The sequence below is a fragment of the Podarcis vaucheri genome (genome assembly GCF_965113315.1).
Source record: "Podarcis vaucheri genome assembly, chromosome: 6".
NCBI classification, from domain to species: domain Eukaryota; kingdom Metazoa; phylum Chordata; class Lepidosauria; order Squamata; family Lacertidae; genus Podarcis; species Podarcis vaucheri.
In genome coordinates, this window is record NC_138764.1 from 99,650,604 (window position 1) to 99,677,642 (window position 27,039).

The 27,039-nt window shown below is 44.8% G+C and overlaps 1 protein-coding gene across 9 annotated transcripts in view; it reads right to left on the reverse strand.

The window, feature by feature from the left end:
- Positions 1-2,028: 2,028 nt before the first annotated feature.
- The window catches only part of KCNQ2 (potassium voltage-gated channel subfamily Q member 2), a 149,982-nt gene continuing 124,971 nt past the window's right edge, over positions 2,029-27,039 (reverse strand). For 4 of the 9 annotated variants that reach the window (XM_082225913.1, XM_082225915.1, XM_082225914.1 and 1 more), the window contains 6 exons: positions 24,906-25,129; positions 21,163-21,274; positions 18,086-18,217; positions 14,868-14,954; positions 4,257-4,380; positions 2,029-3,481 (listed from right to left, as the gene is read on the reverse strand). In XM_082225913.1, coding sequence (XP_082082039.1) covers positions 2,759-3,481; positions 4,257-4,380; positions 14,868-14,954; positions 18,086-18,217; positions 21,163-21,274; positions 24,906-25,129 — 1,402 coding nt within the window. In that variant the 3' untranslated portion in view covers positions 2,029-2,758. Of the gene's footprint in view, positions 3,482-4,256; positions 4,381-14,867; positions 14,955-18,085; positions 18,218-21,162; positions 21,275-24,905; positions 25,130-27,039 lie in introns of those variants that run through there. The other 5 variants (XM_082225917.1, XM_082225916.1, XM_082225919.1 and 2 more) reach the window with 2 other exon arrangements.

Genomic DNA, 27,039 nt, shown 5'->3' on the forward strand with positions numbered 1-27,039 from the left:
CAACCTATGGTTTCATTGTGACTGAAAGATATTTCTTTCAGTCGGTTGACTCATGTATACTTTCAATATGTGTTTATTCTTACAGTTTCCAAAACATTTTGTTCTCTCAATCATATTAGTTGCTGGCTTGTCTGTGTATGTATGTATACACATTCCATACTGGTGCAATTTTTAAATAGTGATTACATTTCAATGCCTTAAACAAATAAATATTAGGGTAATGTTTGGGTTTGTGCTGATTTTTTCTTGCTTTATCTTGTGTATGGTTTGTGTTCTTGTGTATGGTTTGTCTTCTTTTAAGGAAAATTACAAATTCTTTCGCTGACAGGTTATTTCTCCTTCTGTCTCACCAAAGAGTAACTACTGCTTCTTCTGAGATGGTGATTACTCGTGCATTATTTGATAGAGTTTTTATTCTTCAGAACTTATGGGTTTTTTTATTTGCGTGCACATTTATGCAGATTAAAGCTCCTATGATTAATTGGCTAAGATTTCTCTAACTGAATGTAATTTTGCCTCCCAAAACACATGCCACAATAAATCTATTAATCTTTAAAATGTTCTAAGAGTCTCTTGGCTTTGTTGCAGCAGATTAACATAACTCTTTATCTGGGCTGTTCTCATTTGTACATTCACTACATCACTTCCTGTTTAGGGCGATCTCATGAAAATCCGCATCATAGGAAATATTAAAAAGCAGAACAAGGGCCTGCTTTCTCCTGGCTTTTTATGTTGTGAACCTTCTGGGCTACTAAACTGACTTTATTTGCTGGGTGGCAAGATCTGAAAATGTCTATGCTGACCAAGAGAGTATCAGAGCCGTCTTCACATATCACAGTTGGAAACTGCCAAACTCATCCGTGTTGCGATTTAATACTGTCATCTGAATCATGTATATTTGTGAGTGAAGGCTAGCAAAGAAAATGGGAACTGGGGTATTCCCCCACTGTTTCCCGTAAAGTGGATTTTGAAACAGCTCAGACCATGCCGAATCTCTGGAAGACAAGTCTTGGGAGAAGCCCACAATGTGAATCTGCTGTCAGCAGAAAGACAGCGCCCTTCTCTGAACAACACCAAACATTTTGATAAGGCCCCTGGAAATTCTCCCTCCTAGCTTTGCACATCTATTCTCCCTCCTAGCTTTGCACATCTATTCTCCCTCCTAGCCTTTCCCTATTTGAACATTTCCAACTTTTAATATAATGGGTGGGAGTGGGGGGAATGCAGGACATTTCAAGTGGCAACGGTCAAAAATGGATCTGGGTTGGAAGCTGAAAGGAAGTCCGTCAGGCAAAATCGAGGCAAGCAGCTCTGGACTTGGGACTAGGTTAGGAAGAGAGAGATATCCATCTGCGAGTGGATAGGCTAGAGAGAAGCAGATTTCGTCACAAGAAGTGGGGTGAACGCTAAAGCTTCCCTGCTGATTGCAAAGTGCAGAAGTCACAAACTTCGTTCAGCTATGGAGCCCAGCAGCCCTTAGCTCAGTTTTAACCTCCCCCATAAAGTGAAACCCCTCTCACAACTGGAGTCTTCTTGCTTTCGCAACTGCTGTGGGACTTCTGATCTCGGGAGTTGCCGCCACACCTTCTTATGAAATTTCACGCTTCTTATCTGCACTGTGTTGGAGGGGTTGCAAGGCGTTATCTTCATGTTGTCCTGAAGTCTGCTTCTGCGAGGAAGACTTGCCTCTTTCCTTTTTTGAGCTCACAAACAGAGCCACTATGTCACCTAACATGAGGAGCAGCCACGCTAAACTTGAACAAGAGACCCTAGAAATGTGGCTATGAAATGTGCATGAGCTGGTGGGCGCATCATTATGGCCCTGTTCTTGCAAACTGACCTAGGACCTTTCTCGGCTTCAAAAACCCTTTCTCTACCACAGCACACAGACTGTCCTTCCAAGGAGGTGTGTCGTCTCCTGCGTTAGAAAACAGTATTCCAAAGAGTGCAAAAACATCTAAACCTCTGAGCATGCAGATCAATAACTGTTTTGATGCTATCCTGCAGATGTAATTGTTGTTGTTTTAAAAAAAGGAAAGGATGAAAGCATCTCATGTGAAAGCAGTCTCACATCCCACACAGACTGCTGTTCTTTGAACTCAAGCATACCTACTGAAGCTGTGGTCCTCTCTCCAATCCAATACCACAAGACAATTTTGTCACTGAAAATTTGTGTTTCTGCCATTTGGACACCAATTGTTCAATGTACGGCTCTTCCCAGCTAATTTCTCTGCAATCATAATTAAACCACCTTTCGTCAATGTACAATACAGCTCTGTTTCTCCCTCCCCCCAAGGCATAATTAGTGACACGTTTCTTTTGTAACACTAGCATGTTTTTTGTGTGTGACCTGATAGCTCAGTGCCATTGCCTACTCTTAGTCAAAAAAAGAAGAAATTGTCTCACCAATTGCTCAACCACTGTCTTAGTGATGTGTGTGCCCTCTTAGCTTGAAAGATTACCAAGAGTCACGGCTACCTACCCTGGAGTAAGATCACAGTTTCACCTATCTAGTTTAGAAAGATGGTATGAAAGAAATCCAGACATTTCAAGATTATTCACTACAATGCCCCCTCTCGTTTTTTGGAGAGAGCAGGCGTAGCTTCTGTTCCCACCACCCCCGGACCAAGCTGTGGCAAAACACCCACAATTTCTGGGTTGCAGAACATTAGCTCCCAGTCTCCTGAAGATGTCCGGTATGTGGACAGCATCATTGCCCCATGCTCTTGAAGTTGTGTTCAGGTGGCTTTCTTTTCCTTCACTGCCTAGGAGCTGACCAGCCCATGTCACTGAAAGGTCCCTCACCGGTTGCTGACCTCGGCGGAGGCCCACAGGGTGTGCAGAGGTCAGAATCCGTATCTGACTCCCCTTCTGCTATGTAAGGTCTGATTTTGGCCACAGCGGTGTAGCAACCGTTGTTAAGGACGTCCAAATTTTCTTTGGACTGTGAGATGCTGAACCCACTGAAGGAACGCTCCAGTTCCTCGTGGTCCACTGATGGGATAGAAATAGAGGTGTCGCTGTCCCTCAGAGCACTCTCTGGGTGCTTAGCTGTAATGTCTTCGTTCTTTGCGTACTCAGCGCTGGCCCTGTTCCCACCACCGTAGGCAGAGAAGGAGCGCTCGTGAGAAGGTGGAGGTGGGATTCTCACCAAAGAACCAGCATCGCCAACCGGGGAGGTCCCGTGGCTTTGCCGTTGATATGTCTGCCAAGAAGTGGAAGGGGGGCATGAGTTGTTTGGCACCGTTGTGGCAGGAGGTGCAGAGAAATTTTTCTGTCCCATCGAACTCGTGGAGCGAATGATCTTGATGATGCAACCGTTTTTGTCAATGTGCTCCCTGCTGTCTTCTGGGCTGTGGTAGGGCGGTGCTGGGTCAGGTTCCTTCGGCCCAAAGTAGGCTTCTGTTTCGTTTGGTGGGATCCCCATCCGTTGCATGTAGATGTTGACCAGGAAGTCCAGCTTCTTCTCCATGGACTGGACCTGGAAAATGCCACACAGGACCCAATGCATGGGCACCCACAACATTTTAGACCCAAGCAACTTTGGATTCACCCCAAACTTCATCTTTAAAATGTTATTTTGCAGACAAGTCATCCCCTGATCCATGAAAAAAACAACACCAAATTCTCTTACAAATGTATAGCCAACTGCACCCCAAGGAGACAATAAATTCTGCAACCAAACCAATGCCAAGACCACAAATATGTATACCAGGTGGGGGAAACATTTGACCATCCAGATGTTGCTGGGCTGAAACTCTAGTCATGCTCAGCCACTGACCATGCTTGATGAGGCAGGTGGGAGTTGTAGATCAGCAACATCTTGACAGCTAAAGGTTTCCCACACTCAATGTATATGCTTCCTTATCGTGCCTCTTTGGCTTAAGCCTTCCATCTGCATCTTGGCTCATACATGGTAACGGCATTTGCTTAGATTCACCCTTGGGTAATAAGTTTTTTATCTTTTTTCTTCCTTTGATGGGCATTCATCATGACATATATACCAAAGGAAGAGGGAGGTGAGAACCAGATGGAGAAATAAGACAGAGAGGCTCCCTCTCTATTAGATCAATTGCCATTTAGCTCCTCCCTTCCCAGAGCTGCCTTCATCAGAAGCCAGTCTACTCGGCTTCTTCAGAGGGAGAGGTGACACAATGAGGCTTGCTTGCTTGCTTGCTTGCTTCCTCCACCCCTCCTTTCTCCACAAATTCACATTAATGAATTTTTTAATTATTATTTACAAATTTTCAACATACCTGTTTTTCCACCTTTCCAAGTCTGCCCATCATACTTGGATCTTCAGGAGGCTCCCCTTCACCTGGGCCTTTGGTTCGGTCCTTATCTGTCATAGACGGACCTCTCCCAACAATCTGGTCAACTCTACCAGGAGCACAAACCCCACCCCAGAAAAAGCCATGAAGTTAGTAAGCGACAATCAAGGATCTAGAACTCTGCTCTATTCTGACTCCTCTGTAGGGCAAAGGAAATGTATTCCCCTTAACTGATAAGTATCACACAACTGTTTGCCTAAATAGAGGGATATAAATATAAACTTGGACACAAAAACATATCTCTATTTCTGTACGTGACATATATATTGGTTCAAAACATGTGGCTCCACTTCTAATCCGGCATATTATGCATAGTAAACTTGCCCTTTGAGATGAATTTGGTGTCAAGCCTGTTAATTACCAAATAAATTAGGATGTTTTGGGGCAGTTGCTTGTGGATAGATTTTGCCTACATATTTAATCTGAACATTATTTCTGTTCTTCTCTGCCTAAAAAGTTCTGAAGAGTCCTGCAGCACTTATTCATGTTAAAAGGTATTGGTTTGAAGGTTCAAATTTTACAAAATTTTACAAAGTTTACAAAATTACAGGTTTCCAAAAACTGTCACCGACATAATAAATTAAGGTTTCCAGTTTGCAAGATCTGAACTCTCCATTGCACCATAATTTGGTTCTGGATTTCATGAGACTTTTTTAGTTTCAAAATCTCTGAATCCAGATTACATTCTCAAAAGCTGATACTTGTTTCAGCTGTCCTTGAGATGTGGGCAGCTGCCTATGCCCAAATTGTAATTTTTTTGTTTGTTTGCTTGTTTCCGGATTGAGTAAATAATAATAATGATGATGATTTCCTGATCTCAGAGGTGAACTTTGCAGACAATGGACTTGTTGTCTTGGATAGTAGCCATTAACTTTCTCAAGCCCAAGAGTTCTCTAACATTAATCTACAACATGGAGCTCATTTTAATTGCCCCATATCCATATCTCTTCCTGAGCAATAGCTGTGGTGGCTGGGGCTGATGGAAGTTGTAGTCCAACAACCAACACAACGGACCATATATTTCTAATTCTTGGCATTGATCAAATGGAAGCATGGCTTAATGCAGACAGTTCTGTTTCCTAATATATTTTAAAATACAGCAGTTCTGAGTAAAGATTGTGTCAGCCCCACCTAATATAGTAGGTCACAGACTTCATTCTACCCCAGAATATGGTCATTTACATTAAGCAGGCATTGCTTAAAAGCCTATCCATACATGTGGTTTTATTATGTACATTTGTGTTTTTAAAATGTGATACATATATAAGAGACATTTATTATGTCTACTGTTTTCACTCTGTTTCCTGCTATTTTTAAATTAGTATCTCATGCTATTTTGCATAAACTGTTTAGAGTTTTTATTATTATCATTATCATTATGTGGTGTGTATATTTTGCTGAATAAATAAACCATGAACCATTAATTAATCCTGGCGAACTTTACCCTTGCATAATATGCCAGAAGTGTGCAGGTGACAGAGAGAAGAAAACAAGAGCAGAAAAACAGGTACGTTAAATTTGTCTGGAACCAAGTTGGTTTTCAGAAAAGGAACTAAAACAAGGCTTCTTATGCAGTTCTGCAGTGTGGGCAACAGTTCCATGCACAAAGAGATGAATGAGAGTTATGAGTTCAAATGCAGACAGGGGAAGGGGAAGAGGGGGTTAAGAAGAAAAAGATAGTAAAGCACTTTGCAAAATTAAAAGGTGCTCTCTCGGTTACATGTCATGAAAACCAAGGAAAGGGGCAAAACACAAGGCCATTTTCAACCATACAGCCAACCAAGATGCTAGAGAAAGGGTTAGAGTTGTATTTGTACCTGTTTTAGGGTGTTTAGAATGTGAAGACTGGAAACCAGGAATGAGGAACCTTTGTGGCCCGGTGGGCCAGATCTCCCCACACTCCACGGGCCAACTTTGACAAGTGGATGGACTGCTCACCTGTCAATCATCTGACATCACAATGACATCAGGCGGCTGATAGGTAGGTGGCCCTGCCCACCTGTCGGCTGACCCACAGGGCTGAGGGGACGGAGATGCTTCACCAAGGAATGCACTCATGAAGCAGCTCCCAGTAGGGTTCAATCCTGCTCCCTGCAGGGGTCTGCACCACCAGGGAACACACTGGTGAAGCAGGATTGAACCCCACCCATCGGTTAATGTCACTCAGTGTGTGATGTCAGCTGATTGAGTGGCATGTTCCCCAGAGTGGCTGGGGAAACCCAGACAGATGGGTGGGGTATAAAGAATAAATTTATTATTTATGATTATTGACAGATGGGAGCCATTTGGGGAAATGGTCTCATGGGCCCAAGTAGACCCCATGACGAGTCAAAATTGGCCCATGGGCCAAATGTTCCCCACCTGTCAGGAGTCCAGGTTCCCAGCTTGATAACACAGTAAGCGTAGGTAATTAAAAAGGAGGGTTTATTGCAAAAACAGCTCCAGACAGCTCTAACAAAGCTTCTGGCATCATTACTCAAGATGACCCTTCTGAAGATTCCTTCCGGTGTCTATAGAATATATTAAACTTTCGCACCTTACGTCTCTTGTTTTGCTTCCTGTCTAGCAGCCCTCCCATTCGCCGACTCCTCGGACTTATTGGATCATCTCCATCCTCCTCCTTTTCCGAAAGACTCTCTCTGTGTCTGTTTGCTCCTGTCTGAGCTCCCTGAGAGCTTTGGCTGTGTTCCTGCCTGCTCTCAACTACTGCCTTATCAGCCGGCCCATCAAGGTCAGGAAGAGCCAAAGTCTGAGGCTGCTAGCTCTCCCCTGCCTAACATCTAAGCCTCTCTGTTCCTGGCTGCTTTCTGCTGTTGGCTGCAAACCTTTGCTTGGAGCTGGCTCATTCCTGACATCACCCGTGCTGTAAACAATCACAAGGGAATTCACCAGTTTGCACAACTCACTGGGCTTCTGTGTTTTTTACAGAGCTGTGTGCCTCCCCACCCTTCCCCATGCATATGAGTTGGGTGCTCAGTGCTGACACACAAAAGCTCTTTTCCTTTTTTTGAGTGAGAGGAATGACACAAGTGGAGCCTCTGTGCAATCAACCATCAAAATGAGGAACACAACATAGTGTAATGGGCAGGGCATCCTCTTCCACCAAAAGGAAGTTGCATGGATTTGGGCACTGAAAATTCTTCATATATCCAGTGGGTGTTGCGAATTATAAAGCAACACATAAGTGAATGCTGACAAGACCAATGTAAGAGCGTGTTCCATATTTTTTTGATGTTCACCACACAGGCGTTGTGCACATTCCCTTGTAAAAAGTCAATAGTTGCTACATTTTGTGGATCAACAGGAACATATCCTTTCAAAAAAGTTCTGGTCAGCGGGTCATGAGTTATGTTCTTTTGTAAGAAACCATACATCTAGCATTCTTTCGCCGATAAAGCAGGAAAACCCAATAAATGCATCTAAGAGGTAGGAAGATGAAGATCATGAGTGTGGGGTCTAAATGGAACACCCCTATCTAATGGCATTTATTTAGATACAAACACAGCATGAACAGAACCATAAATCAATTATGAACTGTGATTTATTCACATCAAAGCCAATGTGTGATCTTGTGCCTATATACATTGACCTTTCAGTATGTGATCAGGTATCCCCACATCAATGAAGTGGATTATTTTGGGTGGTGGGATTAAGAATGCATCTCTGTTACTCAAAGAACAGAAATGGAGAGTGACCACCTTCTCTGCTCCCCTCTGGAAACTGCACAATTGGTTCAAAGAAGGAGCTTCAAGCTCCAGTCTAAGGGAACATTCACACATTACAGTGGTACCTTGGTTCTCAAACGCCTTGGTACTTAAACAACTTGGAACCCAAACACTGCAAACCCGGAAGTAAGTGTTCTGGTTTGCGAACTATTTTCGGAAGCCGAACATGCTCCGTTTTGAGTGTTACACTTCCAATTTGAGTGCCACACTTCCGTTTTGGGTGTTACTCTGAGGTCTGTCGGTTTTTGCTATTTATCTTGCGGTTTTGTTTACGCTGCTCTTTTTGTTTTGTTTTTCTGACTGTGTGGAACCCAGTTCAGCTACTGATTGATTGATTGATTGATTGATTGATTGATTGTGACTGCACTACTTCGTTTATTGCTTTCATGTTATGGATCAATGGTCTCATTAGATAGTAAAAGTCATGTTAAATTGCTGTTTTAGGGGTTGTTTTTAAAAGTCTGGAACAAATTAATCCATTTTGCATTACTTTCTATGGGAAAGCAAGCCTTGGTTTTGGAACGCTTTGGTTTTGGAACAGACTTCCGGAACGGATTAAGTTTGAGAACCAAGGTACCATTGTATAGTACTCTTCCAACAAAAATGTCTCATGAGCACACCTAAAAACAGAATGTGTGAATGCAACGAACATATATTTGCAAACGTGTAAAGACAAGGACCCTCATCAGGGAGCCAGGATTAATGGCAAGCTCCCTGCTGAACTGCACTAGATAGAATACTGGGTTTGTCACTGTGTCTTGATGGTGAAATGTCCCTAAGAAAAGTGTAGAGCCTTGCTCCCAAGCGTGATGTCAAAATGAATGGAAGGAGACACCATCTGCACAACAGGAGTTATAAACTGCTGCTCTGTCCCAGCTTCTGCCAACCTAGCAGTTCGAAAGCACACCAGTGCAAGTAGATAAATAGGTACTGCTGCGTCAGGAAGGTAAACAGCGCTTCCGTGCGCTCTGGCTTCCGTCACCGTGTTCCATTGCGCCAGAAATATGCGCCACACCCCATAGTCACCTTTGACTGGACTTAACTGTCCAGGGGTCATTTTTTACCTTTATAAACTCTACCAATACTCTATGGATGTTACAATTCCTACTTGTGTATATGAGGTGAAAAGAACTCTTCTAGATCAGACTAATGGCCCATCTAACCAAGAATTCTGTCCTCCAAAGTGGCCAACCAGGTGGTTGTGGGATGATCACAAGCAAAGCATGGAAACAGCAGCCCCCTTTCCCACTGATGCTCCCAGCAGCTGGTACCCAGAGGTATATTACTTTTAAACCTAAAGTCTGAGTGATGTCCCCCTCTGAGATGGGGTGAAAAGACCAGTACAGTGGTACCTTGGGTTAAGTACCGTATTTTTCGCCCTATAGGACGCACTTTTCCCCCTTCAAAAATGAAGGGGAAACGTGTGTGCGTCCTATGGGGCGAATGCAGGCTTTTGCTGAAGCCTGGAGAGCGAGAGGGGTCAGTGCGCACCGACCCCTCTCACTCTCCAGGCTTCAAGAAGCTACCTGCAAGCCTTGGGAGCCAGTCTCCCGAGGCTTGCGGAGACCTGCCTGCATCCCGAAGCCCCGGGCTTCAGGCAGCTCTCTGCAAGCCTGGGGAGACCGGCGAGACTTCCCGCCGGGCTCCCTAGGCTTGCGGATAGCAGCCTGTTCTGGGGGCTGGGGTCGGGGGAAGCTGGGGCTTGCCCCGCCCAAGCCCCGCGCCTGGGGGGGAAATTAAAAAAAATTCTTTATCCCCCCCCAAAAGAAAACTAGGTGCGCCCTATGGGCCGGTGCGCCCTATGGGGCAAAAAATACGGTACTTAATTCATTCCGGAGGTCCATACTTAACCTGAAACTGTTCTTAACCTGAAGCACCACTTTAGCTTAATGGGGCCTCCCGCTGCGCCGCTGCTGCACGATTTCTGTTCTTATCCTGAAGCAATGTTCTTAACCTGAAGCACTATTTCTAGGTTAGCGGACTGTGTAACCTGAAGCGTATGTAACCCGAGGTACCACTGTAGTTTCGGTCCAAAGAATATCAGCACCTTCAGTTGGTGCTAAACCTGCGTTCTGTTAATTAAAGTTTTTGATTTCTGCACACCTTAGCTGCACCTATCCAAATAGTGATATAGATTGAAAGATCGATCAATATGTGTTACTTCTAAAGAGCCACTTGCAACTCAGAGACAATACGGAGAAAGGTATCTCATTGCACACTGCTAACTTGGGATGGAAAAATACTTCACTCCATGTTAATCGTTTGCAACAGTGACTCTCCTTCTTTGAAACGATGCGGAATGAAATAATATATATATATGTATATATAAATTCTCGGCTCAGCCAGGGTGCAGGTTTCTCTCATGCTTCATTTTGTTCCATGCTTATGGAAACATGCAAATAGACGGGTTTGTAGGTTCATCCTCTGGCCAAAAGCAGATAGCGCAAAGGTCAAGGCTACTCAAATGAGGCACAAAAAGAGAAAGAAAGAGAGAGAAAAAGAGATGAATTTTTAGAATGAAGGTATATTTTTTTAAAAAAATTGCCTTCTGAGCACATTCCAGGCACTGGAGCCAACCCTTTTCATCCATGTCACATGACTGGCTACTTACCCTCAGACTGGTTTGAAATATTTGTTAGGTTATCCGTGGCAACATGGTTGTTTGTAATGGGACAAATCCCCATGTTGCATGAAAAACCACCAGTCCGGACACACCTTAATAACTGAACTACACATTCAGAAATACCGTGCATGTGGTTATGCCCGCCTGGAACGGTTCCTTCTTTTCTTTTCTTTTTTTTTGCCAGAGTTGTGCATACTCTAGCTACTGCAATGCGCTCTACGTAGGGCTACCTTTGAAGGTGACCCAGAAGCTGCAACTAATCCAGAATGTGGCAGCTAGACTGGTGACTGGGAGTGGCCACCGAGAACATATACTGTAGCACCAGTCCTGAAAGATCTTCATTGGCTCCCAGTACGTTTCTGAGCACAATTCAAAGTGTTGGTGCTGACCTTTAAAGCCCTAAACGGCCTCGGTCCTGTGTACCTGAAGGAGCGTCTCCACTCCCATCATCCAGCCCGGACACTGAGATCCAGTGCCAAGGGCCTCCCTCGCTGCGAGAAGTGAGGTTACAGGGAACCAGGCAGAGGGCCTTCTCAGTAGTGGCACCCGCCCTGTGGAACGCCCTCCCAACAGATGTCAAGGCAATAAACAACTATTTTATTTTTAAAAGACAACTGAAGGTGGCCCTGTTTAGGGATGTTTTTAATGTCTGGTGCTGTATTGTTTTTAATATTCACTTGGAAGCTGCCCAGAGTGGCTGGGGAAACCTAGCCAGATGGGCGGGGTATAAATAATAAATTATTATAATTATTAATTTATTATTTCAGAATGGGGGAGGCTGTGCTGATGGCCCCTCACAAAATAAAATCCCTGCATGGGGAATGCTTGCACATTACGAAGAGGGATACACTGGAACTATTCTTCATAGTCTCTGTTTATCAGCAGACTTATTCCACACAACCTCTGTTTTATGCTCACAACAAATAGATGGAGAGTGACCAGTGCCCAGTGAGCTAGGTGGGGATTTGAACTCAGGTCTCCTCAATCCTAGTCCAATGCTCTGCTAACTTTCCCTGGTAAACAAATAATTAAGCACCAATTATGTGATTCTCTTCTAAAGCCTGAAGTAGTATTGTGCCAGGGGGACTGTGCCATGTGACTTTTCTGAAAGTGAAGTTCAACTCTCCAGTTCTCTTAATCCCTCTTGGTCCAAAGACCAGCGGCATACCTTTCTGAATTTTAGTGACAATAAATGAGATCATGAAATGTGGTTCTTTCTTCTGAACCCTAGAATTAGCATGCACTGTCAAAATAAATTTGACCTGTTTCGTGATCCGTAGTAGGCAGCTCAAATATATATAGCGCCACTTTCCTTCTTCACATTTTTAAAATGATGGTTTGGTCACATACACCTTTCTAGTTCTAAGTAAAAAATGTCTCTGTCTTCAAACAACAACCAATAGATTCTTGAGGGACGCCTTTATTACAATAGGATTTCTCCAAGTAGGAACTGGATTGTGGCCAGTATTACCACCAGATTGCAAATCTGTCTAACCTACTCACATTCTAATTTATTTAGGATTTATTTAGGGGCACATGACAGCTCATGTGACCCCACTAGGATCTTTGTTTTTGCTCCTTAGAATGGGAGGTCACAGACAGTCACCCATCACTTGGGTATCCAAATTCGATTTTCAGACCACCCTCCCATTTCAAGAAGCACTTGGTATGTGGCCAGGGGAAGCGAGTGCGGTGCTTGTTTTGAGAAACACAAATCCAAGCTCCCTTGGCCAAATATAACATAATTCCTTGGATGCTGGACAATGGCAGCAAGCCAGGGAGATAAACAATGGGAGTGCGTCCAACTGGGTGTGAATGAATACCTTGTAATCCATTTTCTTTTCAACAGCAGCCTACAGAGGACACAAATGGGCCTTGGAAGCCATGACTTGGCTACCAACAATTTACAAATTGACATGGAATGCAATCTCTTCTCCAAAAACCTAGCAGAGTTAAGCTAACTGTAGTCACTCAGGAGTTTGGATTCACTATTTTAAACTAATCAGTTAACCAAGTGACAAACAGGTTGGCTAGTGATAGAATCTCTTAAGGCCTGGTATACACAAACAGTATATACCACAGAGCGGATCACTCATATGCCCTAACTCACTGCATGGGCCCAGTGGATTTCATACTGCAGCACCACAAGCATACAGTGGTACCTCTAGATACGAACGGGATCCGTTCCGGAGCCCCGTTCACATCTAGAAGCAAATGTAACTAGCGACGGCACATCTGCGCACGTCGCTTTTTGTCGCTTCTGCGCATGCGCGTGACGTCATTTTGAGCGTCTGCGCATGCGCGAGTGATGAAACCCAGAAGTAGTGCGCTCCATTACTTCCGGGTTGCCGCGGAGCACAACTCGAACACGCTCAACTTGAAGCGTATTCAACCCAAGGTATGACTGTATTTTGTTGTTGGCACGCCATGGTAAACAACTGGCCGGAAACTTGTGTTCATGTATGTTGTTTTACACTGGTGGGACCTGCTTAGCCTCTGAAATGATCCTGTTTCACAATGGAGTTCTCTCACTGAGCTCAGATACTGAGTTAACATATCATCTCAGGTAAGTGGTACCTGATAGCAAATGTCATGGGATGTGAATTCAGCTGGTGTGGGGGCCTGGATTGTATCGCTCTTCAAAAATCCCTTAGTACTATCTACAGTTTAGGAATGCTGAGTTTAGGAATGCTGGTATACTACTGATGGGGTCGGTGATCTGGCTCCTCCTGGCACTGTGACATTCAATCCCTAACCATTTTGGATCTCTCTGGTACGGAGCCAAGCTAAAGCCATGGCTGTGAGATACAAGATGCTCCTTGGTATTAGAAGTCCATTCTACCATAACTCAGAGCAGGGGTTTTAGTGTGGCTGCCCGTTCTATGAAGCAGCATTCGTGTGTCGACAAGCAACTGAAGACATTTTTGTTCCAAGCTGAACAGGTCTCTACAATGGGAGTCTACTCTGTAGTTCAAATTCATCTGCTGCTGTTTTGGTGTGTTATTCTCAACTGTTTTTTAGCGCATTCTGCACATCACCTTGAGACGTGTATGGAAGGCGATTGAACGATTAACTAATTCATAATGAAACAGCAGTCTACACTGATGTAATTACAGTTTACAAGTTCTTGGTTGCACTAGATATAATTATTGTGTTTAAGGGTCTTGAAGCCTTCTTTAAGCCGCAGTTAAATGTTATTAACTAGAAATAAGTGAGAATAAACCAGGGGGTAATTGTAGCCTCTCTCTAGTACGATGCATTTAAGATTTTATATATATATTCAGGGAACCTTTTCCATATTGACTTGACTGCCCACATACCCCTGTGTGTCTGCCATGAGAATGCTGGGTTATGTTGCATGGGCCAGCACCATTAGAACCACTGTTATTACTCCATGCGCGATGAGACCCCATTCAACACTCCCCTGCAATTCCAGATGAATGCATGCTGTGAGCAAGCTCTCGTTCAGGGAAGCTTCTCTGCCATTAATAACCTTTTCAGTGGAAAACCTCAGATAAGCTTTTAGAGCTTATTGGGAAAGCAATGTTCTACCATATTGTGCAGGAAGAATGTTGCAATCCAAAGAAACGTTGTGATTGGCATCATCCACAGGACAATGCGCAACGTGGTTTCTCATCTCATCTATCGTAGAAGACACTTTGGGGCACATGGGAATTATTGAGTTTTCCCCTGTTCACCGAAGAGGATGGGTCCAATATGGAGATCTGGATCTCAGCCTGTGCATAAGACTTGAGCCACTAGTTAAAAACCTTCTACAAGTATTTTGGCATCATTGCAAGCCTATCTGGGCAATTTCTCTCCAATAGAAGGAATCAGCTCTCCTTGTTCTAAATGAGACTGAAATTGCTGCAACACAAATGCCATGGCTTTTACCATCCCAAGCCTAAAAGCTGAGGGAGCCTCAAATGGTTCCATCAAAGGAAAATGATGGAAAATGATGATGATCAGAGAAGTGTCCTTTGGCCATTTCCGGGTTTGCACTGCTGTGAAGGCCCACCTTTGGTGTCTCTAAAAGTAAAAGTAAATTAAGCACATCCAGGAGAGCAAGCCATTCGGTGCAATATGCGTCAGCAGCACGTGACAAATGCCGTCATTTAACGTGGCATGAAAAGGGGTTGACAGGAAGCAAATGAATCAGGAAAAAGAGGCATTTTGGCAAGTCCTAACCTAGGCGAGTATTGGGGTGATCCTTTGGTTGAATACTTCTTATGCCGGGGAGTTGAAGGGGGCGGGGGACCCACAATCATATCTATCCTGGCGAAAATAAATGAGAAGAAAAAAGACACCAGCAAAACGCATAATGAAGCAACATGTCAGAGGAAAACTTGGTTGGAAAAGTTGCAGAGACAGGAAGAACAACTTAAAATGAAATCGAAGGGAAAGAGAAGAAAGTTGAAAAAATTATAATCCGCTCAGAACAGAAGGCAGTAATCATACAACTTGATCGTCTGGGAGCACACCAAATTCCGACATTTAATTGAAAGACTTGCAGAATTTCCAGCAACAATGGAATAGCCCTTCTTGTGTCGGAAAAGGGAAGCTGCTCCACAATGGATAGGCAGCACATGCTACACAAGCTTGGAACGATTATGACAATATTCCATTGGAAATGTAGACTTCTCACCTGTCACATTACATGGAACACATTCTCAGCTGGTTTGAGAAAACAAGCTTTGAAGGAGGCAAACACACACCCACGGATGGGATGGGGCGAGAGACAGAAACAAGGCGTAGGGAAAATAATAATGTTACAACTTATGGCACACACCTCACAAGAGCAGCAACAAGTATCATGAGTGGTGAAGGAGGACGTTGATAGGAGCAAACCTCCCACCCACCCTACCCCCACCCCCCAAAAAAAACACCCGCCAAAAAGACTGGGACAGTGCCCTTTGACAGATGAAATGTTCGTTTGAAGACAATACTAAGCACCTCAAGTTCAAATGACACTTTACATGGAGTACAGAGTTTCTCTCTATCACATATGTTAAAATTCAGAATCGGCTAGGGGCCGAAGAAGCACAGAAAGAAGGTGCTGGACCCTTCCAGGAATTTTTCAGCTCAAAATTGCATTCTATACGCTGCTTTTATTTATTTATTTTTTAAAAAAAAGATTAAAAAATTATTTATTAACATTTTGAAAAATGAACAATTAGGGTTTGTTTGTTTGCTTGCTTGTTTGTTTAAAAAAAATTAAAAATCACCCATGGGGGGAAAAGATAAAGGACCCCCAGTTCTTTTCCCTGTGGGTAAAAAAGCAGGTGATGTTAAGCTTATAAAAAACAAAATGAAGAAGGGTGAAGTATTTCCTACAGCCTTTCTCCAGTCAGGATGGCAACCCGCCTGGGTTCATGTTGGTTTCAAAACGAAACAAAAACACAAGCCAAACTGTAAAGTGCCGTTTGACACTCTGCTAAACTTTAACCTCAGCTACATCGAGAGGAAACAGATAACCGTTTCTCCAGGGGACAACTTACCACAATGTGAATATCATCCTGCCAAGATGGAAGGGGAATTTTGACCCCTCTCCTGCTTCCCCCCCGTATTTCAGAAATGTGGTAAATGTCCTCCCTTTTGACCGGGACGAAACAAACAACTGGTCTCCCAGCTTGTTTATCTGGTAAACCATGGCAGTTCACATGGTATGTTGGGTTTGTTTAAACGCTGGTCCTCTAGCTCTTATTGTACTCCAACTCCCATCAGCCCCAGCCATCATGGCCAAGAGTCAGGGATGATAAGAGCTGTAGTTCAGGAACATAGTTGTATTTGCACAATGAACGATACGTTTCTCTAGTTCTTTTGGGTTCGGTTTTAGAGTCAAATGAAGAGGCACAGCCAACAAAGCCAGCAGCAAAAAGTGTGAGGACTTAGGAGTCCTCTTTGGAGCCATCAGTCTTCACAGACTGCTCTCCTCTGGCCCATAGATTCAAGCTACGCCACTAAGACACATCTGTAAGGGGTTCTTAGATCCATCCTGGGAAAGGAAGGCTGAAACATTTTATCCACGCACTGATGCAACCAAGAGAGCGAACCTTTCAGATCAGCAGAATCCTAACTTGTTGGGTGGAGCATCTACTGAGCTACAGTGTCCACAGAAATAGTCCTAACACGTATCAATTCAGCGAAGGAACTCTTGTTACAGTTCCGATCTGTTTGCAATAACCTTGCAAATGTCTGACGGTTAAGTTAAAACCTTTCCAAGAACAGCTTATTAGACTACTGGGAGACAATCTTTGTCTGCAAATAGGGAAAAGGATAAAGGTATGACTACACTCAGATATGAAAGATAGAAAAAGGAAGACCTGTAGAGTTGTAAAGTCTCATGCTACTGAGGACAGGTGAATCCCTATGTTGTTCCATCTCTAAGTTAACAGTGTGTTTTGAATCAGTGGCCATATATTTATATATATTTGAAAAATCCTCAATTTCCATTGGCTTTTCTTTGCTTCACTAGTCCTTTCTACAAAAATAATTTCGCAGTTGCATGGCAGAGATACTTTCAAAATTTCTCTTTCCCCAGTCCCTTTGCTGCACACAGGACATACGGACATTTTCAGATTCCTTAAATTTCAATCTGGACTACCCAGTGAAAATACTATTTACAGTACTCTTGGGAACCTTAATGCAGACCAGATTATGCAGTCCCTACCCATTCCAGCATGGCTGCCATTCTGAAAATACTTGAGCATATAGGGATGGATCCGGGTAGGATCCATCCCTCCTTTGGCAATCTTCACAGAACTTTAGCCTAATGGTTGCCATCAATTTGATTTGAATTAATTTTATAATGAAATGATTTTAGAATGTTGTACTGTTTTATTGTTGTTAGCCGCCCTGAGCCTGGCTTCGGCTGGGGAGGGCGGGATATAAATAAAATTTATTATTATTATTTATTATTAGGGACACTCACTGCTTGTCATACCCACCGAGACTCTGAAGAGCCAATCTGAGCCTCACGCTTTATACAATGGTACCATGGTTCTCAAACTTAATACATTCTGGGAGTCCATTCGACTTCCGAAACTGTTCAAAAACCAAGGCGTGGCTTCCAATTGGCTGCAAGAGCTCCTGCACTCAAGCGGAAGATATTCGGCTTCCGAAAAACGTTCGCAAACCGGAACACTTTGCGGCACTCGGGAGCCAATTTGTTTGGCAACTAAGCCGTTCGGGAACCAAGGTTTGACTGTACTACAAATCCAGTCCCTGCAATCCAGATATAAGCAGCCCTTACTCAGACACACACAAAAAACCTGTGGCTTTTTTCCTGGAGGAAAAGAAAGAAAACGTTAGGTGGGCGATGGTCAAAAAGGTCACCCTTCCACCATGAGAACACTTGCCCAATGGAGAGCAGGAAGCAGAAGGTTGAAAGAGGGGAGGACTCTTGCCTGGACTGGAGGTTTTTGATCCTGGAAAGCATATCCAAATGTCCCGCTGAGTACTGCTCAATGACGTCCATGACATCGTAGGGCCTCAGGCTCTCCTTGAACTTCCGCTTGGAAACCAGAAATCTCATGACACTAGAAGGAAGAGAGTGACAACGGGAGGCCTGCAGCCAAATGGGTGTCCCACCTGTTACCTTCCCTCTGTCTCCTTCCCCAGCTCCACCCCCCAACAATGCATTCGTTTCTGCCCCATGCAAATCTATACCCGCCCCATTCTCTGTGCTTGTCAGACCTGGAGAGCTCTCCCATCTTGGTAGCAGCTCCCCTAGTGTGAAGGAAGATGCTGGGATTTTAAGGAGCTGCATGCAGGCTGCAAAGACCAAGAACCAATCATGGCAGGGAATCACAGAATTGTAGAGCTGGAAGGTACCCAGCGGTCATCTAGTCCAACCCCCTGCAATGCAGGAATCTCAACTAAAGCATCCGGGGCAGAGGGCCACCCAACCTCTGCTTGAAATTCTCCAATGAAAGAGTCTCCCATGAAGAAACTGTACAGGCACTATTGCTATAAACCTTGAAGAGGTCAGCATTTATTGTGGTTGGGCTTCTTAGGTATTAATTAAGGGCACTGATTTAGCTCAGTTGGTAGAACATGAGACCCTTAATCTCTTTTTTCCCCTCCAAATTTTTTTATAAAAGGTAAAGGGACCCCTGACGATTAGGTCCAGTCGTGACCGACTCTGGGGTTGCGGCGCTCATCTCGCTTTATTGGCCGAGGGAGCCGGCGTACAGCTTCATGTGGCCAGCATGACTAAGCCGCTTCTGGCGAACCAGAGCAGCGCACGGAAACGCCGTTTACCTTCCTGCCGGAGCGGTACCTATTTATCTACTTGCACTTTGACCTGCTTTTGAACTGCTAGGTGGGCAGGAGCAGGGACTGAGCAACGGGAGCTCACTCCGTCGCGGGGATTCAAACCGCCGACCTTCTGATCGGCAAGCCTTAGGCTCTGTGGTTTAACCCACAGTGCCACCTGCGTCCCATAAAAATTTTTATAGCACAACTAAATAACACAAACAGAAAAACAAACAATACAAACAAATTCTTGTCTTATCCTTATTTTTTCTAAACATTGTTAGGTGAGCTTCCCCAAGTCCCCCTTCTCTGATTTTCATTTTACCTCATCTTTAGCAGTTCACATATATCATAGTTTCTAGCCATTTTTTTTTAACCACGCTTACCATAAAAATCTTCATATTTTATCACTTACAAATAACACTATTTTAAAAATACACTATCTTCTAACCCTACATCCTATGAGACCCTTAATCTCAGGGCTGTGGGTTCGAGTCTCACACTGGGTAAAAGATCCCTACATTGCAGGGGGTTGGACTAGATGACCCTGTGATTCCTTTCCAACTCTACAGTCTTATGATTCTGTGACTTGGGCTCTTGGTATTCAAGAGGGGGGCTGGTCATTATGTTGTCATGGCTGGAAGGGACTATATTCCTTAGCATTAAGCCCAAACCATCAAAGGACCTTGATCTACAGATATCTGTTTAACTGCTGAGTGTCGTCTCCCCGTTCTACTCCTTCCCATGCCAAACTGAAGTCTTCTATCACCAGAAGGGGTGAGAGTTGGTGCTTTCAATTCAAAGTGTTGGTGCTGACCTTTAAAACCCTAAACAGCCTCGGTCCTGTATACCTGAAGGAGCGTCTCCACCTCCATCGTTCTACCTGGACACTGAGGTCCAGCACCGAGGGCCTTCTGGTGGTTCCCTCACTGTGAGAAGCCAAGTTACAGGGAACCAGGCAGAGGGCCTTCTCGGTAGTGGCACCCGCCCTGTGGAACACCCTCCCACCAGATGTCAAAGAGAACAACAACTACCAGACTTTTAGAAGACACCTGAAAGCAGCCCTGTTTAGGGAAGCTTTTAATGTTTGATGTATCACAGTATTTTAATATTCTTTTGGAAGCCGCCCAGAGTGGCTGGGGAAACCCAGCCAGATGGGCGGGGTATAAATTATTATTATTATTATTATTACTACTACTACTACTATTATTATTATTATTATTTTCCAGAAAAAGAGGTCCCTGGACTCACCATGAACGCCTCCCTTGCTTTGACTACTGCAATGCGCTCTACGTGGGGCAACCTTTGAAGGTGACCCGGAAACTGCAATTAATCCAGAATGCGGCAGCTAGACTGGTGACTGGGAGTGGCCGCTGGGACCACATAACACCGGTCCTGAGAGATCTGCACTGGCTCCCTGTATGTTTCCGAGCACAATTCAGAGTGTTGGTGCTGACCTTTAAAGCCCTAAACGGCCTCGGTCCAGGATATCTGAAGGAGTGTCTCCACTCCCATTGTTCAGCCCGGACACTGAGGTCCAGCGCCAAGGGCCTTCTGGCAGTTCCCTCATTGCAAGAAGTGAGGTTACAGGGAACCAGGCAGAGGGCCTTCTCGGTAGTGGTGCCTGCCGTGTGGAACGCCCTCCCTTCAGATGTGAAGGAAATAAGCAGCTATCTTATCTTTAAAAAAACATCTGAAGGCAGCCCTGTTTAGGGAAGTTTTTAATATTCAATGCTGTATTGTTTTTAACACTCTATTGGAAGCCGCCCAGAGTGGCTGGGGAAACTCAGCCAGATGGGCGGGGTATAAATAATAAATTATTATTATTATTATTATTATTAGGGGCTCATCGGGTGGGCCACTTCCTGGCAGGTGGGTTACGGGGAGGAAGTGTGGGGTGGGGTGGTTGGCATGGTGCAAGCACACCAGCGGAGCCTTCTGGCTTTTCTGCCAGTGCATCTGCACTGCGTCAACCTCCCTAAACGCCTCTCTCTCCCAGTAAGCAACAGAGACCCAACTGCCAGGAAGCAAACATGGCAGGTCCAACTCACCTGGCCATCTGCTTCTTCCTCCAGCTGTATTTTATGTGTGATGCAAAGCCATGCAGAATCCTGCCTGTGGCAACTGAGCCCCTGGCATTGTTCAGCACTGCTTGGCATTCTCATCGTCACACTTCCGCCCACAAGCACACTGCCCCCTTGTTTGCATGCACATCTCCCTCCCTTACCACACTGCCCTGATGCTGACTTTAAGGCCCGGTGTCAGATCCTCGGTCACAAATTCGCAGTTGCAGCTTTTGTTGTCGGCATCAGGCATGTCTTCTCCGGGGAGGCAGGCATCTAGATTGAGGAAGGATAAATGCATAATAAGCTATTGCTGCAGAGAGTGACAGATTCCTGGCAAAACGTACAGGGAATATACAAAAGGCAAGTGTGATTGCAGCTTATGACAACCTTTTCTCTTTCTCTTTAAGCTAGGTTTAGATAGCAGCTTTGGATAACTGAAATGTATGCTCCCCCATCAGCGGCTCCCAAAATCTGCAGGCTGTGAAAAATATCTTCATGTATGCAACAACGGCTGCAAGAATTTTAATAGCACAAGGTTGGAAGAACGAAGAAATCCCAACTAAAGAATCATGGCAAGAGAAATTGATGGATTATGCAGAACTGGCAAAATTGACACATAAGCCACGGGACAAGGACAACTGTGATTTCAAAGATGAATGGGAACCCTTTACAAAGTACTTGATGATGCAACAAAGTGAATTGGACTCCTTGGCAGGTTTTGAATAAACACTCACAAACTCTTTGTTGACAATAATCAGTTAGACAATTTAAGGCTTTATACAATTTTGTAACATGCAGAGAACAGTATTCACAGAGAAACCAAAGATTGGAACTGAGGGGAGTGGGGGGGTCCTTTATGGGAGGGTGGGGGGAGGGAGGAAAATTGGGAAAATTAAGGATGTGATATTTTTGGATAATACGTTTTGTTTAAGTTTCTAATAATAATTTATTTTTAAAAATCTGCAGGTTGGCTTACAACATTAAAAAAAATACATCCCTTCCAATTAAATCACATTTCAAAACAAGCATTGCCTCAGGAATAATTGGTCAGGGGCTGCATGCTGGCAGGAATCAGTACTCACTGCCTTGCAGGATATCTTCAGGAGAAGAAAGGGTTAAGGAGTAAACGCTACAAAAATCTGAAGAGGAGTTCCTAAAACAATTGGACAGGGCCTTTTATGCCTCCTTCCAGCAACTCCTGCAGCTAGCTGGTGCCAAACTGTTATGCACTGAAGTTCTCACCCTGGGCCAGCAGGGGGATACTGTAGATAGTTATGCAAATAAGGAATCGAAAGTGACGTTCAGTGATTGGATAGTTTTAGAAAGTTGTTACAATTGTGTGTACTGGAGCTCTATATAAGCAGGCTGACTTGAACCCTTCAGCTCAGTTCTGTTCTGGCCTCTGAATAAACAAGAGCTGTTTGAAGAATCCACAGCTTAACACAAACGTCTTGCTCTGCTTTCCTTTGAAACACATCAGAGAGGCCGAGAGTGTTAGTAATTTCATTCTCTCATTGCTTTTGGATCTCGTGATCCACGGTTTACATTCCATAGTGATAGGAGTGTGAGAACGGAACTCAGACACTGCACTTCCGTTCTGTGTGCTTTTGTACTTTCTCTCTTTGTTCTCTGCTTTCGGACGGACAGGACATGTGTGAAGCTGCTGCTCACACTCAGCCATGTTTGTTGTTTTGAACTGCTGTAAATAAAGAAACTTTCGCAATGCCAAATACCTACAGCCTCGCTTCTTGCGGATACTGTGCTAATGGTAATAGCGTGCCCACAGCTCCACTGGATATGGGTTGCTGGACACCTGCGTACGAGGAAGGGATGTACACACAGAGAGAGAGGGGTCTTGTTGTCTGGGCAGCCCAGAACCTCCACACACATTGCCCAGGCCAGGCTTGCGCCACAGAGATGTCACCAGTCACTGCCTCTCAGCCTAACCTACCTCACAGCAGGCATGCCAACTCCTAGGTGTGGGAATGTTCAGGGATGCAGGAGAGGATATATTGTTTGATTATAGCCTTTCCAACTTGCGTTAAGAAGTTCACAATTTAGCAGAGTAACATTCCCCTTTTAAACTCACAGCGGATGCGTTTGTTCAGGCTCACTAAAGCCTCTATAATAACTGTTCTGCTAATTTCCCCTTATTCCCTCATAAAAGAAAAGACACGACACAGTCTTTTATAAAAGTGTAAAAAGAGTTTACTCACTCACATTCTGTTCACAATCGGATCCCAGACTTAGCTTAGAAAAGTAACATACACCAGGAAACTATCTCATCAGGAGACAGTCCCTTTGTCCTCTCTTGGCTGGAAGCATCTTTGGCTAAGCAGATGTGGCTTCTTCGATGCGTGTAGTCAAAGAGAGAGAGATGGCTGCCCTGCCCTGTGCTTTTGTCATTACCTGCACAGGTGAGGCCACACCCACCTCTAGTCACATGCAGAGGAAGTCTATCCCAGCCCAGAAGGAAACAGGAAGTTTTCTTGCTGGCTGGACAAACATTCCTCCCCCTGTGTAAACACGTTCACTCTAGGAATGTTGTACTTGACTGCTAGGGGTAGGTTTTCAGGTGCCTCAAAATCGGCTGGCACAGAGCCAGGCCCCCTCAGTGTTGAGGGGGCGGAGGAGGCTGATCACCAAGCCAAGCATGGCATTGTTCAGGAACTGGCTCCTCCTGAGCATGAGAAAAGTCGTGCCATGCTGGGCTCCATGCTCGGCCTCCTCCCAACAATGTGATGTTGCATGTTGTTACATCACATGCTGAAACCACACATCGGGGGGGGGGGGCCCAATCTTGGGTACAAGATGGCACCTCTGCCGCACAGGGTTGTGGGGATTAAATGAAGTGGCAGAGAACCACTGACACTGCCTTGAGCTCCTGGGTGGGGCAGGCAGGGTAGAAGCGGAGGAGGACTCTCAGAGGAGGACTGCCTGCTGAGGGTCTGAAGGGCTCTGCTCTTGCCTCTTTCCACCTGGCCTAGGGTGGGGCCGGACAGGCTTCACAAGGACGGTGGCTGCTGCTAAGCAGAGAGGGCTCCTCTTTTCGATTGTTTATCATTTTTAGCTGTTGTTCTAAATAAGAGATCTGAAAGACCTGCATCCTGCCTTGCTGGCCTTTTCCCATCTGGCCTGGGAGAGTGGAGTGTGGACTGACTCCAACTACAAAAGCTGAGTCTGTTGAACAGATTATTGGACTGGAGCATTGTTTACGGGGGGGGTTGAGAGAGCTTGTTGCTGTTATTGTTATTATTGTATCTTTAGTGGTAGATCTTATGATTTATGTGGAAATTGTTTGGTTGTGTACTTTTTGATGTGTTTTATTTATTGCTTAGGGACGCAAGTGGCGCTGTGGGTTAAGCCACAGAGCCTAGGACTTGCCAATCAGAGGGTTGGTGGTTCGAATCCCCACAACGGGGTCAGCTCCCGTTGCTTGGTCCCAGTTCCTGCCAACCTAGCCGTTCGAAAGCACATCAAAGTGCAAGTAGATAAATAGGTACCACTTCAGCAGGAAGGTAAACGGCGTTTCTGTGCGCTGCTCTGGTTTGCCAGAAGAGACTTAGTCATGCTGGCCACATGACCTGGAAGCTGTACTCCGGCTCCCTCGGCCAATAAGGTGAGATGAGCTCTGCAACCCCAGAGTCAGCCACGACTGGAACTAATGGTCAGGGGTCCCTTTACCTTTACCTTTACCTTTATTTATTGCTTATGACATTTGTTATGTTTGTAATTATCTAGATCTTGTCATGTTGTAAGCCATTTTGAAGCAGGGTTTCAACTATGGAAAGGCAGCATACAAATAAAATGATGATGATGATGATGAAGAAGAAGAAGAAGAAGCATGGCTTATAAATGCAAAGAATGAACTCATGATAAATCACAGCACCCTGAGCTGCCTCACCTTCTGAATTTTGACGGGACGCAGCTCCCTTCATGCGGAAAGCCTGCCTGGCTCTACTCCTGTCTCCGAAGCTCCAGCTCTTGGGTACTTTGCTGGGACTGTCTTCGATGCTCTGGTCTGCACTAGGGGACCTCCGTATCCCCTGGGCCTGAGGAGAACCTTTACCTTTTGTGGCCGCACCTCGAGGGCTGGAGAAGACACGATCTTTCAAGCTGACCTTTTGACTGCGCACAGAGACAAACCAAGACAAGAGACCAAAAAAAGAAAAAAGGGGAGGGGGGGAGACAAGCAAGGGGAAGTCACTCCAAAAACACCACGGCGGCTCCCCTTCAGCCATTCAAAATCGATTTGTCTTTCAAAGCAGCGGCGGCTGAAGCGGCGGCAGTGAGATGTGGCTTTTAAAACACTAGACCGGTTCGGAAAAAGGAATTTCGGGGGAGGTTTCCATGGCGATGGATGGAGATGAAGTAGGGGGTCGTTAATCGAGGAGCGTTGATGAGGAATGGACAACAGAAAGTGGTGTTGGGATGTGAGGGTCTGTCAGGGGCAAATGGAAAGGCGAGGGGCACAGAGCAGTCGGGTACGGTAGCTGTTGTACACAGGGGAACGGGGGTAAGGTTCAACTATTCAAAATCTGGACCTTTATCCTTATCTGAGGGGGATAGTGAAGAAAGACTCTTCCGAGAGGTACCTGACAGAAACAACTTCTGCCAATATCAAAGTCTAGAGAGCCTGGATCGAATAACCGGGCTAACACAATGTGGATGCAAGACTCGAAACCTTCCTGATTTTCTCACTTGCTTTGTGAAGTGGGAGAAGAAGACCTTAAAAAGTGGGCAACTGGCCTCATTACCCATCATGCAAAGTTCTGTGTCACGGCCAAGAAGGAGGCAGCCATCTTGCATAGCATTTTACGCATGCATTCTGTCGGATGGCTTTACCCTACCTAGTTCAAAGGTATTTAGGGGCATTTTGTAAGCTTGATCTTTTAGGATGGTTATTGTATTTTATAGATTTATATACTGCCCTTCATCGTGAGATCTCAGGGCGGGTCACAGAATAAAATACAAGATAAAAACATGAAAACAAGTGAAGCAAAACGATAACCGCCACCCTTCCCACAGACACATTTAAAAGGCTGTAGAATATTAGTCAGCCAAAGGCCCGGTTGAAGAGGAACATTTTCGCCTGGCGCCTAGGATATCCAAATCTTCCTGTACACCAACTTTTCTGCTTTTTCTTCCTGTTCCCCCACCTCCACCAACGTCCGCTAGACTATTTTACGTTGATAACATCTGCTTTCCTGCATATAAAAAGTAGGCTACCTGCTCACAATCACATCATCGAGGGTTTCTGGGTCAGATTTCCCACGTTACATTACTGAATATTGAATCCCAGAGTTATGTGCATCTGAGAATTCAGCTGTGCTTTTATTTAACCTCCCACCACCACCACATTAAGTGCTAAACAGTTCACCAGCATGAAAGCCTTTCCTGGAAAGACAGAATGAATTCACATAGGATGTTTCCTGGTGGTTACTAGCCATGATACTTAGAAGTACTGCATCTCTGCCCAGAGGCCTGAAGATGCTAGAGGTGAACAAGGCTGTACAGGTGATGCTATCAGACTCTCTTTGTCGGGTGCCAGGCCAGAGCCAAAATCCAGAAATCAAAGCTCTCACGTTTCAGCGCTGCTGCTTCATTGCTGACCGGACAAGAGACAAGGCTTTCATTATATACTGATCAGGCTCCTTCCTCGCTTTCACCTAGCAAGACCCGCTTCCATAAGGCTGATGAAGAGGAAGAGGTGAGACCACAGGAGCTCTCCATCAGCTCAGGTGATTGACCAGCAACTCCTCCTGTCCTTTGTTACGGAAATTACCGGGGGGGGGGCACATCTTTAAAGTTAAATATTACAAATATTATGCCTGAACGTATCCTTTCAACTTGACAGCTCAGGGAAGTTACCTAGCTTTACAAATAATATAAAATCATCTCCTTTCCCAGTTTCCTCCATTTCAAAGCTATTTTCCCCTTGAAAAAGGACTCCAGGAAGTTCCCAGAGGTGACAATTGCTGGGCTCATTGTTAGCCAAAGGAAGCCAAATCTCACCACCTGACTCGTCTCAGGCTCCA